Consider the following 18020-nt stretch of genomic DNA (forward strand, 5'->3'; position numbering starts at 1 on the left):
TTAAAGCGAAGAAACAAAAGCGGAAGGTGTGAAGAAGAGACAACTCAGAGTTATAAGACAGCTTGCTACAGCTCTGAACCAATTTCCAAGTAGTACTTGGTTTTCCCACTCACACCAACACCAACAACAATAACAACAACAACAACGCAGGCACCACCATCTCACGCGTGCACCTCATTATTCCTTGCTCTGCACGTCACATCGCAGATCTCTCCATCGCCCATCCCAATGGACGGTTACGACGGCACCGTCAGGCTCGGCGCCCTCAACTTGCGCCACGATCGCGCCGCCGATTTCGACGCTGCCGCCGCCGCCGACGTGTCCGTCTCCTCGCCGGTCACGCGGCAGAAAGCCGCCGCCGCCAAGCAGTTCATCGAGAATCATTACAAAAACTATCTCCAAGGATTGCAGGATCGCAAAGACAGGTTCCTACGCTACCTAGCTTACCTATTCACTCACTCATTCATTCATTCCTATTTCACTGTTCTGGTTTGCATTTAATAATTTCGCAAAGACTATTTCTCATTCATTCGAATTCGCGGTGAAGCATTCAATACTTCTGGTTTCAATGCAAATTATGAATCCTTCCTCTCGCGTTTATTTTTCCGTTCTTCTTCCTCCGCTTCCGAATTCTCTTCGCCGACAACGTGTTAGCCTTGTTTCGGATTTTCTCCTTTCTGATAGTTGAAAAACTCTCATGTTTTTATATATATATATGTATACAAACACAGCATTTAGTATTTTTAATGTTGAATTTCATGGATTTTCGTTGAATAGTTTTTGTTAAGTGGAACGAGTTTAAGTTGATGATGTTTTATTGAACAACTTTGTTAAAACGCTAGTGTTGTTAGAAGATAAGTTAATGCTAATTATGATATTATTAGTTATTATTACTATGAGTGTCTAATAATTTGTGTATAATGTGGTATACATGATTGCTGGTAAAGTATAATATCATATTATTCAAATTAATCAGGGTGTAATAAGTGGATATGTAGATTATACGTTTGTGATTCTTTTTGTTGCAGACGCAGAGCGCTTCAGAGAAGAGTGCAAGAATCTCAGATATCGGTTGAGGAGCAGGAGGAAATGATGAGGAATTTGGAGCGGCGAGAAACTGAGTACATGAGGCTTCAGAGACGTAAGATTGGAATTGATGACTTCGAGCAGTTAACAGTGATTGGCAAAGGTGCTTTTGGTGAGGTACATTTAACAAAATCTTACTTCTCGAACCTTTGGTTTTTTATGATGTAGTGTGTTCTTGGTAAGAATCAATGCGTTTGTGCATCACCACAAGTTCTTTAACTTTTCGGGAAATGTAGGTGAGGTTATGTCGTGCTAAAAGTACAGGAGAGATTTTTGCCATGAAGAAATTGAAGAAGTCAGAGATGCTTAGTCGCGGACAGGTACCAGCTGTCAAACTTAATGCATAACACTTAAATGCGTCAATTTTCATATTCATACTAGTTATTGCAGGAAACAACCAAAATTCTAGTTCACAACTCATCAGTGTTTTATTTTTATTTTCTCTGTTTAGTTGATTTCATTAATACTTTCCCAATTACACTGACTGATGTTATGAATTATGAAGATTTGGCTCTTATCTTATATATGGTAAAATGTAAATTTAATACCCAACATTAAGTGATCTAGCTGGCATGCCTCTGCTAATTTGCATCTTAGCAAATGTGAATTCTTTTATATTATGTAGTTTTCTAAATGGTTAACCTGTTAAGCTGGTAGGCAGAGTTATTTCAACACCAATTTCCAATATCTATCTGCATGAGATCATCACACTGTAAGGTGTAAAAAATCAACTTTATAACTGAAATTCAGTCCAGTGGAAAACAAAGTGGTAGTCAGTAGATAATATCCACTTGAGGTTGTCTGACATGTTTTTGTGTGACCATCTTGCTTTTCTTTGTAGAGAAGGCACTTTACAATAAAAACAACTTACTTCTTCCTTATACCTTCCTGCTGTTTCCAGCAGCTCTCTCTATGGCATTGGATAAAAATGGAATAAAAACATTCATTATGAAGGAGCTTAGGGTTCAATTATGTGGCGGATTAAGAATTTCAATGCATGTAAACCAAAATATATCTTTAGATGTTATTCTGACCTTGGGGATTATTTTGTATGCTTGTTTTTATATAATGATGTAAATCTAATATAGGTGGAACATGTTCGATCTGAGAGGAACTTGCTGGCTGAGGTTGATAGCAGATGCATAGTGAAACTGCATTATTCATTCCAAGATTCGGAATTCCTATATCTCATCATGGAATATTTACCTGGTGGTGACATCATGACGTTGTTAATGAGAGAAGATATTCTTTCTGAAGATGTTGCTCGCTTCTACATTGCTGAAAGCATTCTTGCTATTCATTCAATACATCAACACAACTATGTACATAGGTATGGCTATTATCGCACTGTTCAGATTTTGTTCTATTATCACCTAGTGGGATAAGGCTTTTGTTGGTAGCTAATGGTATGGTCATTTTATGCAAAAGAGGCTATAAGTAGTGGGACAGAGGACACTTGTATGCTACAACATGGCTCATGGCTTGGTCTAACAAAAATATAACTCACTGTCTGCTCTGAAATCATCAGAAAACATTATTCTAGTATGCAGCTTACTGCTCTTTACAAGGAATGCTGATTATGAGTGGAGCATATGCAATTTATATTTAGCTTTTCAGATTGTAAAGGAATATATTTATGCATCATCTGTTCAGTTGTTGTCCATTTTTATGCTGTTCTTAAATGATTCATATAAAATATGGTACAGTGAATTGGTTTTTCAACAATGTTAAGAAAATATTCAGGTGATTACAAAATGTAATGTTTCCGGAGAAGATTTCAAAATTTCTTAGTAAATAATTTTTTCTATTGAAAAAAGTATAGTTATGCTCAGGCTAAGATATTCTGCTTGTGTAGGGATATTAAACCTGATAATCTGATACTGGATAAAAATGGCCATTTGAAGCTTTCGGACTTTGGGTTATGTAAGCCTCTTGATGATAAGTATTCATCAATTTTATTGGAAAATGAAGATCTCGGTCAAGAATCAACCAGTGAAACTGAAGGATATTCTGCCTCTCCTTGGTTGATGCCAAAGGAGCAATTACAGCAGTGGAAACGTAATCGCCGTGCATTGGTGCGCCTCTCTTCCCCCATTTCATGTTCCTTAGTGGGTATTGTAGCTATTATTGGCATAACTTAAAAACAATCAGAAAGTATATGAAGTAATGACTAAATTTGTGTTTGGATTAGTTTATGTTGTGTTCAAATCAGTTTATAATCAAAATCTTTCTGAGAGATTAGAAAGAAAAAAAAGAGGAAATAATCCAATACAAACATGCTCTAGATGATATACAAAATTTATTAGGTTACTGGCTACTGATGTGTATTATTAAGTGGTATTTGTCTTTATTATATATTCTGTTAATTATTGCCGACTTTTACACTTTATCAGGCGTATTCAACTGTTGGAACTCTTGATTATATGGCACCTGAAGTTTTGCTCAAGAAGGGATATGGAATAGAATGTGATTGGTGGTCTCTTGGGGCAATTATGTATGAGATGATTATTGGGTATCCTCCATTTTGTTCTGACGATCCAAGGATGGCCTGCCGTAAGGTATTATGATTGATTGATTTTTTCCCCACTTTATATCTTCTTTTTATGCATAATAACCTGTTGTTTCTGTATTGTTGCAGATTGTTAACTGGAAAACATGTCTGAAATTCCCTGAAGAACCCAAGATATCAGCTGAAGCAAAGGATCTGATCTGTCACTTACTATGTGACGTTGACTCAAGACTAGGTACAAGAGGAGTAGAAGAAATAAAGGTGACAAATCTTATTGGTAGCCCATTTTTTATGCCAGTTTCTTCAAATACTTGAGTAAACCATATTTCTCATTTGGTTTTCCTTGTGTCAAGTTATTTATTCTAGTCCGATTTCGAAGTTATGCCCTGAAATTTGCCTCTTAGTGGTATGCCCTGATAATCTGCATAAGTCCTCTCTTAAAAAATCATTACTTGATTTTTCAGGCTCATCCATGGTTCAAGTCTGTTCAGTGGGACATGCTTTATGAATCAGAAGCTGCATATAAACCCACAGTCACTAGTGACTTGGATACTCAAAATTTTGAGAAGTTTCCTGAAGTAAGTATATATTACATTAAATTTTATGCATTAGAAATAATTAAAATTTATTCATATGCAATAATTTTGTGTAAGCTCTAAAATCATTTAATTACCAAACATTTGATGAATGTAAATGAAATATTATGCATATGCAAGATTGTATCCCAAATGGTTTAGTTATATGTGCTCTCTCAATTTCTATCCCAATCTTCATCATAAAGTAAACTATTCTTCCTGCTACTGTTTGTTCTACATAAGGGCTCAAGATGATTCAATATTTAGAGAGCTGGGAAGGGGGTAGCAAGTATCAAACTCCTTAACATTGGATTAAAGAAGTCCAATGCTGTGGAGGCTTGTAAATTCTTTTATATGGAACAAGAATACGACCTAGCCATATCTGTCTATAAATAATTTAATTTTAATATAATTGATGGCAATGACAGTTGCAAATGATTTCTTTGAAATGAGTGTTATTTGGCCGTCCATGCCTTTAAATTTTGTTATCATTTATTGACATTGAATCAATGACAAAATTTCCAAAGACTCTAAACATATACCTAAACTTGTGATTTCAATCATTGGCAGGTAGATGGCCCACCATCTGTAACAGCCACTGTTGGACCATGGCGGAAGGTGATTTGTTTTCTTAAGCTTGTTATTTATCAAGATTGTTAGTAAGGGATTACATGTCTGTCTTGTTCATGGCGTATATATTAATGTCGGTGTGTGGGCAAAGTGTAAACATAACAAAACAAATGCTTCATTTTGTTGCACCATATCTTTAACTGATTTCTGTTTTTAATTAGTAAGTCCACCACTCCACCTCCTGTTATATTTACTGACATTCATATTTTAGTGCACTACATTTTTTTGGTTTAGAGGTCTATATTCATTTTTGTGTTATTTTGGTGAAGACTACAATATATTCTGCTGGATAAGTGAGCTATATAATTTCATTAAAACAAAGTAACGTCTCTAAGTCCTGTTAATAAAATTTTATAATTTATTGTCAAGTGTATTCCTCTTTAAATTATGCTTCGGTAGTCTTTTAAAAGTTGCACGTCTGCTGTTGTCTAGGATCTTTCCCATTGCATTTTAGCATATATATGTGTGCAGGTGTGATGGGAAAGTGCAAAGATATAAAAAAAAAAAAACTTCCTTTTGGTAGCATTATATCTTTAACTATTAACTTGGACTTTAATTTTTTTTTAAGTACATCTTCCTCCTGTTATATTTACTGATATTCATTGGTTAGTGCACTACTTTTTTAGGTATATTGATTTCAACGTTATTTCAATGGTAGTACAGTATATTCTACATATCAAGTTGAAGCAGTGTGGTCTCTATTTCTGTGTTTCAAGTTTATTCCATTTGAAACTCTGCTTTAATAGGTCTTTATTCTTCTAAAAAAACAGTAGTTCTGTTGTCTTCTGAATTTTCCAGCTTCTTTGATAATTAATAATTAACTATTTATTTAAAATTGCAATGTTATGATATTTTATTTTTGTTTTTGATCCTCTTACAGATGCTGACGTCCAAAGATAACAATTTCATAGGATATACTTTTAAGAAGTCAGACATCCCTAAATCGCTTGAAACCTCAGGTATGCAACTTATGGCTATTCATACTTCTGTAGCATAACACATTATTTTGGATTTATGCTCGCCTGGTTGGCAATTTCGTAGATTTTAATTTTTATGAAGTAAGAAAGCTGGTATAGTTCATGCAGAAACCCTTGGTTGAAACTTGAAAGAATTTACTAACAGAACTTAAATACTGAGGAGGGGTCATGCTGGCTGATTTCATCTCAGTGTAGTCAGAGACAGCGTTAACTATTAGATGAAGATTTAAAATTGATGGTATCTAAATCTATTTGATCCTACAAATAAAATCTGAGGAAATGTATTAGCAATGACATGCAAAGATTGCATTTTCTTATCTGGATAAATTTACCATTCAAAAAAACTACCTGAAACTCTTCGGAATCTCAAGAGATGAAGTGGAATGATGATCTTCCATCTGTAGGCATGCCCGAAGAAAATACTCAGAAATAAAAAACTACACCTTGGGATGACTACAAATACTTTCTGAATAAAAAACTGCCTTTTGTTAAGCATTCAACACTAATCCTCAGATTTTGACATATTTTGTAGATGCAGATATCAGAGTAAATGGATCATCGAAGACCCCTTCCTTGATTACCTTGTTAGGTATGAACAACTATTCTTAATGCAGACATGTGAGGCATGCATAACCACGTGTGCAATCTTTCTTTTGGTTTCTTTGGATGTAGTAAATAATTTCCATGCAGCAAGATTTGGTTTCTTTGGATGTAGTAAAACAAGTTACATTTGTAGCAAAATTTCTTAATCGGATATGTTTAGAAGTATTCTTTGACAAATAAAAATTGCATTGCAGCATTTGTATAGCTTTGTTTCTTCCAGAGTGACCAATATTGACTGATGGCTATAATCTGGTATATATCTCTGCTATTTTACAGCTGATGTATTAACACGCTGTGGTTATGCAGGTCGGATTGATTTGCAAGATACTGTCATACCAGAAAGTGAGCAGAAGCCAGAAGCTTGAATCAAAGCTAACTTGTTTTACCTTTGTTGGATCTTGTATTCTATTCTTTATGCTTGGCGTTTGAAGATTGTAGATGACTGAATGTTAGCAAGCATATTCATAATTCAATTACAGGACAAAACTGAACACTGGAGTAAGGTCATGGATCATGGTGGGGTTAGTTTTAATATCATGTGGCTCTGTTCTACCGCTCAAACGATGATACTATCCTTAACATGAAGTCAGACCTGTGCTGTTCATATATAGTTCTGTTTCAATCTTCTGGAATCCATTCATTTATGCTGTTAAGTAACGAGAAAATTTTGCATTTTTTTTGTATACAGATATTTTGATAATATTTTTGCAACCATTAGTGTGTTTACTTTCCTATTAAGTGCTAAGATTATTTTTTTGGTTACACCAAGTACTAAAATGTTGTTTAGAGGGAAAAGTCTGATATGACTATGCCTCTGTTTGGTTCTGTGTCGACGCGGGTCAAGTAGAAGCAGTAAATATTTACTTCTGCATCATTGATATTTATCGACAAAATTGATCTGAATGCATATTTAAACATGCACCAATTCATTACATTCCAGGAAAAGAAAAATCGAATTCTAGAAATGTCAAAAATAGATGTCAAACATTTGATGTACTTCTTGGACGGAGCACCATCAAAATCAAACACACCATCAAAATCAAACACGCAGTAAGCTATAATATCAGAAGCAGTAAGTTATAATATCAGAAGTTAAAATAATAAAAAAAATGTTTGAATGTACTTTTAGTTTTTATTTATTTATTTATTATAGTTAATGGATAATTTCAGTCTTCAAATAATTTTATTTGTTTAATTTTTTAATTATTGCATTAACAACATGTTTATATTCTTAACAAAGTGTTTTAAAAATATAATACACATATTTGTTATGTTTAATCAATTTATTGACAGTTTATGAAAATTTAAAAATTATTATATAATTAAATTATCGACTTTTATTCTCATTCTTACTTTTTTATATCATTTGGAATTGAAATAAAATATTCTCATTACATTCACTAGTTACAAAACAATGTCTTTTGTGGGTTAAAAAAATATTTTTAGTTAAAAATAAATATGGTTAAAAAATGTAAAATTACTATAAAAGAGTGATTTTTAAAATTAATTAAAAGTATAATTGTCTAAAAATTTATGTAAATATTCTCTTTATTATTAATATATAATTTTTTTATCGACTTAGTATATATTTCTAATTAGACAATGATAATATTTCTAATTAGACAATGATAACAAAAAGGTATAACCAAACATGTGTTTAAATTTATAAAAAATGACTTTCTTTTATTTTCTTTTGGGACACAAATATATTATTCTCGAAAATGACATTTCTTAAAATATAATCATATCATATATCTTGAAAGAAATGCAACCAAAGGCTTATACTACAAGAAAAGAGTATCAGGGTCCAGGGATAAAATGGATGCTGATGTTGTAGCACGATGCTTCATACTCCATCATGTGTTCTATCATCTATGGATCTATTTTTCATTTTTATTTCTCACGAGCTTTGCTGGAATATTTGTTTATTTATTTTATTTTTTTATTTTTGAATTCGCTGTATTAACCAAACGAATTCGATCATGTGAGCCTGTCCCTGCCGTTGTTTTTTTTTATCTGGGTCACAGATATCGTGGTTGTCGTGACCCATTTGTTTACCAAAGCCGCATTCTTCTTTACTCTTTTCTAATCCTCCTAAATGCCGTCATGAATCTATATGGTTTGACTTAGATAAAATTAATTTAATTATACGACATTCAACCTATTACGTTTCATTATTTTTTTTACTAAATCAGAATATGATTCATCCATTCACGTTTTCTGAATTTAGAATGAAATACTTTAAAAGAAAAAACTCAAATGGATTAGATAATTTTTTAAAATAAAATATCACCGTTCTAAAATTAAGATTAATTATTATTAAAATTTATATAAAGAGTTAACTTCTTTTAATATATTTTTTTTTATACACATCAATCAATAATTGAAAACTTTAGATATATATTAGATTAATTTGCAACAAAACACTCTTTTGAAATGTTTAATACGTTTTAATCTTTAGATAACACAAGATTCATTTTTATAAAAAAAATTTAAACTCATCTTATGCACAAGTATGTACCAGAAAAATAAAAATTTATCTAATAATTAAGAGTTGGAGTAGTACACAAAAATAATTTTAAGTTTAAATAAAAAATAAAACTATTCTCGTAATTACTGATAAAAAAAATATTAGTTAAAACAGATTAAAAAAATACTTATATTGTAATTTTAATAACTTCATCTTGGTGGAAGCCGTAAAAAGAATTTAGTTGATACACTTTTAAAAGGAAGGAGATTTTATCCTTTAGTTCTTGAATTAAAATCTTTAAAAATAAATTATTTAAAATAAACAAATGAAAATACATCACTCTTATATTTTGATATAATAAAATTAAGATATAAGAAATAAGTTTAAATATGTATTACTTCTTATAAAATAAATAAGTTTTAATTTTGATTTATGTAAAAAAAAATTATCTTTCATTTTTATAAAATTTAGAACTATTATTTTTAGTCATTGTAAGATAAGTAGGTTTTGATTTTAATTTATATAAAATAAAAAATCTTTATTTTTAATTCTTATAAATTTAGAATTATTATTTTGTCTTTATTATTTTATAATCATTTTAACTACTTATTTATAGGATTGTTCTTATATATAACTTTCAAAATTTTAAAATAATTAACTAACCACCCAATCAAATCACAATATAAAAAACATTTTATTGTATTCTAATTAATTTTAATTTTTAGTAAAAAAATTAAACAAAATCTTTAATCTCTTATTTCAAAAAAAACAAAAGGATGGTATGAAAAATTGAGATGCTATTTAACTGGATTACTTAAAAAACAAGTTTGTAAAAAGTGAAAGTGCAGCAATAAAATATCTAGATAGGAAAAAGGTGTGAAAAAACTGGTAGAATGAGGTGGCAGATTTTTAAGTGCAGTAGTAGTACTGTTGATGCTACCAACATATTTATATTTATATATTAATTAAATGATGAAGAAGAAGGATAACAGATATTTTTGATAGTTGATGAAAATATCTACGGCAGCGTCTTATCTCCCATGCTAATGTAGCCTGACTGTGACGTGGCCATGGCCTGGTCCCACGACACGTGTAAAAGCGCAGACAACTGTATTCCCTTTTCCTCCCCATCACCGCCCTCTCTCCTTCTCCTTCTTATTCTTCTTCACCCTTCCAAATTCAATACACACCATCATCATCATGAAGAGCAATCTCAGAGTTCTAAAACAAGAAACTCCAACCACCTTCCACAACTCCGACAAGGTAACCTTTTCTTTCTCCTAATTTCATTCATTTACATATCTGCTCTTTTTTATTATTATTATAAAACTTCCTAATCCTCTTTAGAATCGCAAATAAATTATGCTTCATGTTCATCATCTTGCTGATTATTGTTACCTTTGTTGAATTCAAGTAAATTCGCTCATGCTTTCGTTTGATCTGCGATAAAGAATATTCCGTTTAATTATATTTATAAAAGCTTGAAGGACATTTAAATGATGGAGATTGTTTAATGTTCACTACTATTACTTTCTTAATAAATTTTTCGTATCTACGATGGATTTTGTAATTTAAGAAATATACATTGAGTTGTATACTTGAATATATAAGGGAAGAGATTATGAGTCGGGGTTTTGTAAGGTGTCTGAATTTACGTTTTAAGTGTTTTAAGATTTTTATATAGCTTTCAGCTGTTCAATTTTCAGAGATTTTAAAGTTGATTCATGTCTGAATTCATGTTTTTAAGTGTTTTAAGAGTTTTATATAGCTTTTCAGCTGATCAATTTTCAGGGCTTCTTCGTTGTTTAATGTTTTTGAACCAAGAAGTAAAATTTCTACATGAATGAAGACTTGTTTAACGGTTAAAAAAATTGTTGTGGAAAGAGAATCAGATCAAGGTTTAAAATGTAGAATATGATGATGATAATGATAACCGAGTTTATTTTAGTTTTTATATATATATATATATATTTGTAATTTAGTGTTTGTATGAATAAAAATGTTATATAACAAAAAATTGTGATGGTGGGATATTGTTTTTTTTTTTGGTACTTTTTTTATTTTATTTTTATTTTTATAATCTGATATTTAGAAAGATTATATTTAACTGTCAATTATTGATTTAAAAATCTAAAATAATATTAATTACTGAGTACTATTTTTATTTTTAATTATATTCCTATCTTTTAGATATTATATTGAATCAAAGATTTTGTAGAGATATCAGGGATTGGTAAAGATATTTCTCATAGAAACAGTACAAGCCCTGTGTTTGCGGGGTCCTATTTGAGTGGATGTTTGGACTTGGACTTGGAGTAGCACTATTATTTGAATATTTGTTGTCATCTTATACCATAAAACATACAACTGAACTTCTTTACTAATATATCATATGAAACTAATGGGTTTAATTAAATTCTTAAAACTATATTTTTTAAAATAGAAGGATAGTAGAGCTGGTTAATATTTGCTTTTCTTTTTTATATTTTAAATTAAATAAACTAAAATATAAGTATTTATTTGATGAAATTAGTGAATTGTTTTTTGAAGAAATATGTTTTAATGAATTGACAAAATTTTGATATGTTTTTTTTTGAAGTACAGCTATCACATTTTGATATTTTTGAAATTACGAACAGATAACTACATTAATGTTCCTTCAAATTAAATTTAATTAAAATAAATGAACAGATAACTACATTAATGTTCCTTCAAAATTAAATTAAATTAAAATAAATGAAGTGTTTGTTTTAAATAAAAGCTGGTATGAATTTTTTGTTTATTAATAAAATTTGCCGGATTATACTTAAAAATCGTTATCTTCTATGTGTTTTTTTTTTCTGTGTGATTTTCAAAAGTGATCAAAGTTCAAAGAATATATACATCACACTATTAGATACTATAAAAACCAAAAAAATAGATATTGGTAATGTGATCGTCACATTTGTCAAGTGAAGCCTCACTTAACAAATATGATGATTTGTTGTTATTTACCAATTTTTAATTTTTTGATGAATATAATATATAATAGTATGATGTATATATTCCTTGAATTTTGGTCACTTTTGAAAATCATATAGAAGGAAAAGGTAATTGTTTTTAGTATAGGTCGGAAATTTGTATGCATGTATTAAAAAAGAAATTATAACACCAAATGTATAGAACTTTGTTTTCCTTTTTTCTTGCTGATAGAAGTTCTTGTTTGCAGACTATTTTTGTATTGGCATATATATTATTTATTGTATTAACATGATTTTGGGGTTTGGTATGCATATCAGGGCATTAGGGAGACGGAATCCACAATGGGTGCAGAGTGGACAGACGAGAAACACAGCATGTATATAAAGTCTATAGAAGCATCTTTTGTTAATCAGTTATATGATTCTAAGCAAATGTGCAAAGGAACTTCAATTGACCCTGCTACCACTTCTGGCCAGGTTTCCTTTTTAATTTGATCCATACATTCCAAAAATTTGACTTGATTTAATGTAAACAATATATTTTAGAAGAGAGATTTGGTTGTTATCATGAACATCATTACTTCTCTTTTGGGTTTAATTTATATGCATCGTGGTGCAAAAAAAACTATATAAAAAATCAGAAACCGTGATAATATGACTTTTAATGTAATTATTACGAAGTTAACTAACTTATCATACATACCAATTTGTGATTGAATGAAAAATAAAAATCTTTTGTTGTTGCCTTTTCTTTCCTTGAAATTAGTGTGGCCTTGTGGGGGCATTAAATTATTTAAGATTATGTGTCTGTTTGAGTAAATTTATTCAAAAACACTTCCAGGAGAGAACAATATAAAGAAAAAATGAAATAAGTTTTTTCGTAAGTTAAAATTAGTTTATATATAAACTTATTTTTAGAAGTTTTCTCCTATTAACTTCTTCAAAATCTTATTTTTAACTTATGCATAAACTAGTTTTTAGCTTATAGAAAAGTTTATTTAGATTTTTCTTCTTATTTTTTTCTCCTAGAAGTGTTTTTAAAGAAATTTTTCTAAACAGAGCCTGTATACACATCCTGCAGAATCTGATGATCCTAACTTATATACCTTCCTGCAGTTCAAAGTGCTTCGTGGTGGGTGTTGGCAAAAAATCAATTTTCAAAGAGATAATCCACAAATGAGTAGGATTAGCCAGTGTCATGACTTGACAGAAAACCCATGGATTCAGCACTATCGAACTTCAAGCAAACAGAGAGGCATAGTAGCTCCATCCCTTCAAGAAAGTGTTACTACATCAAGCAAAGTTGTTGATTTAGGCCAAAGGAAAGGAGTTTCCACTGCATCAGGACATCTTCATATGTGTGAATCTCGTGTCTGCCATAAGGATATGCTTTGCAGTGATACAGGTGAGCCTAAATCTTCTTCTACCACCTCTACTTTGAATATCATCTTTAAAATTGTTTACTATCTCAGCTTTCCTGCATGGCATGCATAACATGACCCACAGTGTCTTTATCTGTTAAATTCTAATTTATAGTATTATCAAATGTGGCAAACAAATGTTTATTGGTGACCCTTTAGAAAGAGTATATTAGGAGTCTGCTTGGATGCAAACTTACAAGAGTTTTTGAGAGTTTCTCTATTGAAAATAAAGAATTTCTTTTAATAGAGAAGCTCTGAAAACATTGATAACATGCGTCTAAACTGACTATGTAGAACACTAGAAGTAGAAGATATCTAAAGTTGTAAATCAAAATCAATTTTGGACATTTAATCGATTTCTCAATGTCAAATTAAACATGTAACACCTCAGGACTAAAGTAATCAGTTAAGTTTTCTCGCAAAACTTAGTAACTAGTTATTAGGAAAGCATTATGGATACTTTGTATTAATGGCATAGTTATTAAAAATTGAAAAAAAAACCAAACATGTGAACATGTACCTAAATTATGTTAGCTAGTATTTTAACATGATGAACCGATGTGAATCCAAACACAGTAATTTAGCTTACTGCTCTTTGTGTACGTATACTATGATTTATGAATGGCAATTCCATTTATTAAAGTATTTTAATTTGATTATGTGGCTCTTGCAGAGATGTCAGACCAGAACTTTGTCGATGAAGAAGTGAAAGGCAAAAAGCAAAGTAAAAAAAGCAAGGTGAAACGACAGAGATCATTGATAACTGATGCATCAGAAGGCAATGATCAGGTAATATTTTATTTTATATTGCATCCTTTTGTTGCTAGGAATCTCAAGTTTCATTCGGGTGATTGGAACTTGGAACTGAGTTATGACCATTTCAACTTGCTGTTTCAGATGGTCCCTAACAGAAAATATTCTTCTTCTGGTCGAGATTTCACCAAGAATTTTGTTTCTGCTGCTTAAAATAGAGTGAAAACACGTTTTGTTTCTGCAAGATTTAGAGTTTGTCACGTTAGTCTCTCAAATAGGAAAATTACTATTTTCCTCCCAAAAAACTAATACAAAAAATGTCGATCAATTCAGTACTTATGATAAAAAGAAAAAAAAAATCAGTGTATTGGTTGACTTTTTTTTTCTTTTTTTTTTTTTTCAAAAATGAGAACTGTGATTCTTGTTTTTTAGGACTAACGTGACTGGTCTCAAAATTTTCAGGGAACAAAATAATTTTTTACTCACTTATAATACGAGGGGTTATCAGAAACGTGATTCGCTGTGACCTTTATGAATGACACGTTCTTAGTTAGCAATTTAGCATCGGAGTCACAGGGAAATGGTGGATATTGCACATGATAATTGTACCCGGAATTTTAAGATTTTACAGTGCTTTCTATGTATACCCATGCTTGGGATTTTGTAGCGTTGTTGGAATCAGACATAAAATTTTCTGGGGCAATTGTTTTTGGCCTGTGTTAATGATGTGTGTACATAATGAAAGCTTTCGTGATGTACATACATGAAAGCTTTGGTGAGTTTTATGAATTGAAGCTAATTTGAGTTACTATGCATTTTTTGGGTGCTATTTTGATCGACTATAAATGTTTATTTTTATATAGAGAGAAATGAGAATCTAAATGAGAGTACAATTAGTGTTTAACTAAGGTTGGAAATGAGAGTTGAGTTTGGATTAGCTTGCCTCAATGTCATGATGTAAGTTTGATTCAAATTTGATATAAACATTTTTTTAGTTAGAATAATTGATTCGGTTCGATTGACCGTTGTGAACAACTTGTTAGTTCAAATAGTTAATTTTGTTTTTTAATTTTATATGTCTCAAAATATTTAATTTATTAATAAATTATAGATAAAATAATTGTAATTTTTAATTTATTAATAAATTTTAGATTAAATAATTGTTTAATTTTTTTAAGAAAAAAATGGTTCTATTAGTTTTGTAAGGCTATAAATATAATCTTTTAAAAAATATTATAACTAATGTTTGCATAAATTATATTTTGCTTAAAATAATAAAACATTTAATTTATAACCATAAAATCTTAAAATGGTGACTTTTATATTATTATTAATTTATAATTAAGTTTTTAATTTTTTTTAAGTATTAATGAGTTAAAATTAAATAATTTTTTTATATATAAATTATATATTTATATATAGAGCTTGGAATTATTATATAAGATATATATTTATATGTTGATTTACAAATCAAGTTGGATTATACATAATTTAAATTTGATTTATTGTTATTTTTATTTAAGTAGTAAATCTATTTTATGTAAAAATGTATTATTTAAGTTTTTTTATATTATTTTTCCTATTTTTATTCATTGTCTTATTTATTCTATACTTTTTTCTTTTTCTTTTTTTACATGTTCTTTTCTTTGTTGTATAAGAATTGCTCTAATTTATTGTACATATATACATTAATCAATTGGAAGTGGATAACATCATACCTTAAAATCACCAATATGTGATGAGGGCTTGTTTGGTTTTGAACAGAGCTATTAACTTGTCAGAGCAATCATGTTACTGTAACTAAGGCTACAATTTCTTTGAGCATAAAAGCCAAACAACTTGTGTTATATGGTTGCAAGTGAAAATTATTCAGAAACATAGTTTGACAGGTTAACAGTAATATTATATTCACCTTTATCAATTACCGATGATCGTAGAGCAGATAAAGATACAACTTCTGTGATCTCAAAAGTCCAAAACCAACAACCTTATTTTCTTGCACGGATAAATTTTCGTCCATCAACACATGTTAGTTTGTACATGTATAAAGGTGAATATAATATTATCCGATGTGAGTTCTTCGAGTCGTACAAGCTTTGTAACAACATTTATGGCACGTTTGAATAAAAGGAAGGAAGGTGAGGGAAGAAAGAAAACGGTTAAATTTCACTTTGGATCTCTTATAATATTCTGATCTTTTAATTTTTAATTTTATAATTTTTGTTATTTAATTTTATAAAATCTGTAATTTTAATAATTTATTTTATATTTATCTGTTAATCATTAAAATTTACATAAAAAAATTGATATAATATTCTTAAGATCAATTTCTATGACATTAAAATAATATTTAACTAGTAAAATCACTTAAGATCAATTTCTATGACATTAAAATAATATTTAACTAGTAAAATCATGCATATTATTTTTTTGTTATTAATTTTAAAATATTGCGTAGCATCATGTTTTAAAAAATTAGTAGCTTATTTGAATAGTCAAGAATCCAATTAAGGACGATGCAAGTTTGTTACCTCATGGTGAACATAGAATCCCGACAGTGAATAATTAATTTGTAGTTAGTGTCAACATTAGATAATTTTGGTAGAATCAATTTTGCATAAAAAAAGTAATTTTTAAAAAATTATTTATTTTCTGTTAAGTTGTTAAAATAAAAAATCATAACAATTTTAGGATGTTATGATTTTCTATTCTCAGTTTCTATTCATATTCTTTTTTGCTCCACCTATATTATTTTATAAAAAAAATTAAAATAACAAATAAAAAAATCATAATTGTCATGATCGACTTAACCAATACAAGAGAAGCTCTTACTTTAGGTCTTCCAAATAATATATAATATATATTAGTATTTATATTAATATAGATACATTTATATTATTAGCTTATTAATTTAGTATGATAATTTTAAAGTGAATTTGTTTTATAAATAGTTTTTATAAATAGAATTTTAATATTGTTGGAGAAAAGATTGTTTTTACCTTTTAAAGACCTCCAATTTTTGTATTACTTTTTGAAATTTTATAAACACTTAACATTAAAATTTATGTTAGGCCTAATAATACGTTGGACTAAGATGATAGTTGCATTATAAAAGGAAGAAAAGAAAAATGACTGAAGGAGCTAACATAGCAAATAACTGAGGTAATCAAGGTGAAGGCTGAGCGTACCTAACATGGGAGATGCAAGCCCAAAGCAAAAAGGTTTGAGGAGTTTTTTTCTTAGTTCGGATCAAAACATTTTTGGGCCTAGTCAAGCCCACGGGCAAATCATTTTTTGAAATAGAAAAATTAAAAATTATTAAAGTAAATTATTATATTTTATGGTAATTAAAAAAAGTTTTATTAATTTCTTATTTAATTTTTTTTATGGATAAGAAAAATTAAATTATTTGTTTATAATAAATTAATAAAACAGTTTTTTTTTTAAATTCAAAATTTTAGCTCATATCATTAAGAATATCATAAATGATACAATTTGGGATGTAAAAAAAGTCACAGTGATTTGCACTTTCTATTACTGCTTTAGCAAGCTTATGAACAACAATATTGGCAAATCTAGGGGAGAAACTCACATGAGAGTTTGGGGGGTTAACCATGATAGGCTTACATTGGTCAAGAAGGCAACCAAATTTAGTTATGTCAACAGAGTGATGATTGGAGAAATAGGAAGGGATGCGATTACAATCGGTTTCGAAAATGATGTCCTCCAGGTTCTGGTTATGTGTCCAGTTGATAGCATGAAGAAGAGCAAAGGCTTTACTAATGTGGGGTTCCAAACAGCCTTTGATAGTGGTTGAACGAGCTCTAACAAAGGCACCTTGATGGTCTCTAATGCAGATGCCTATTCCAGTAAGTCCTTCCACTGGAAAAGAGTGAGTGGCAATGTTGCACTTAAATGACCCTTGGGGGGGGAGGAGACCACCGCTGTCTGGTTTGGGTTTTAGTGCGCTGGACCAGGTCGATTCTGTTAGCAGTGGCCCAATCATGAAGCATGGAGGAGGCGCGAAGATTGATCT

The 18020-nt window shown here is 29.9% G+C and overlaps 3 protein-coding genes across 4 annotated transcripts; 2 read left to right on the forward strand and 1 right to left on the reverse strand.

Moving 5' to 3' along the window:
- The first annotated feature begins 15 nt into the window (after positions 1-15).
- LOC109812304 (Protein kinase family protein) lies at positions 16-7142 on the forward strand. The gene is made up of 12 exons (XM_020376233.3): positions 16-425; positions 1029-1203; positions 1323-1406; positions 2175-2416; positions 2942-3161; positions 3480-3644; positions 3725-3856; positions 4060-4173; positions 4741-4788; positions 5681-5759; positions 6310-6366; positions 6687-7142. The coding sequence occupies exons 1-12, from the start codon at positions 229-231 to the stop codon at positions 6743-6745; spliced, it is 1572 nt and encodes a 523-aa protein (XP_020231822.2). The 5' UTR covers positions 16-228; the 3' UTR covers positions 6746-7142.
- Positions 7143-9949: 2807 nt separating this feature from the next.
- On the forward strand, positions 9950-14799 carry COR27 (cold regulated protein 27). Of its 2 annotated transcripts, none has more exons than XM_020376251.3 (5): positions 9950-10113; positions 12129-12287; positions 12927-13215; positions 13905-14020; positions 14129-14799. In XM_020376251.3, the coding sequence occupies exons 1-5, from the start codon at positions 10051-10053 to the stop codon at positions 14195-14197; spliced, it is 696 nt and encodes a 231-aa protein (XP_020231840.1). In that variant the 5' UTR covers positions 9950-10050; the 3' UTR covers positions 14198-14799. The 2 variants fall into 2 exon arrangements, with proteins under 2 accessions (XP_020231840.1, XP_020231841.1); XM_020376252.3 differs by having other exon boundaries at positions 9954-10113; positions 14447-14799.
- A 2642-nt stretch (positions 14800-17441) lies between these two features.
- Positions 17442-17990, reverse strand: LOC145951963 (uncharacterized). Its single transcript, XM_083064172.1, has one exon. The coding sequence runs from the start codon at positions 17988-17990 to the stop codon at positions 17442-17444; it is 549 nt and encodes a 182-aa protein (XP_082920298.1).
- Between the last annotated feature and the right edge of the window lie 30 nt (positions 17991-18020).

Source organism: Cajanus cajan, chromosome 9 (genome assembly GCF_000230855.2).
Source record: "Cajanus cajan strain Asha chromosome 9, NIPB_CcT2T_4, whole genome shotgun sequence".
NCBI classification, from domain to species: domain Eukaryota; kingdom Viridiplantae; phylum Streptophyta; class Magnoliopsida; order Fabales; family Fabaceae; genus Cajanus; species Cajanus cajan.

What these genes read in the sequence shown, in the direction of transcription:
- LOC109812304 (XM_020376233.3), top strand. Translation starts at nt 229, where the DNA reads ATGGACGGTTACGACGGCACCGTCAGGCTCGGCGCCCTCAACTTGCGC. An exon ending in GCAAAGGTGCTTTTGGTGAG is followed by an intron (nt 1,204 to 1,322) that starts GTACATTTAACA and finishes CGGGAAATGTAG; the next exon opens with GTGAGGTTATGTCGTGCTAA. An exon ending in AGATGCTTAGTCGCGGACAG is followed by an intron (nt 1,407 to 2,174) that starts GTACCAGCTGTC and finishes AATCTAATATAG; the next exon opens with GTGGAACATGTTCGATCTGA.
- COR27 (XM_020376251.3), top strand. Translation starts at nt 10,051, where the DNA reads ATGAAGAGCAATCTCAGAGTTCTAAAACAAGAAACTCCAACCACCTTC. An exon ending in CCTTCCACAACTCCGACAAG is followed by an intron (nt 10,114 to 12,128) that starts GTAACCTTTTCT and finishes TATGCATATCAG; the next exon opens with GGCATTAGGGAGACGGAATC. An exon ending in CATCAGAAGGCAATGATCAG is followed by an intron (nt 14,021 to 14,128) that starts GTAATATTTTAT and finishes TTGCTGTTTCAG; the next exon opens with ATGGTCCCTAACAGAAAATA.
- LOC145951963 (XM_083064172.1), bottom strand. Translation starts at nt 17,990, where the DNA reads ATGATTGGGCCACTGCTAACAGAATCGACCTGGTCCAGCGCACTAAAA.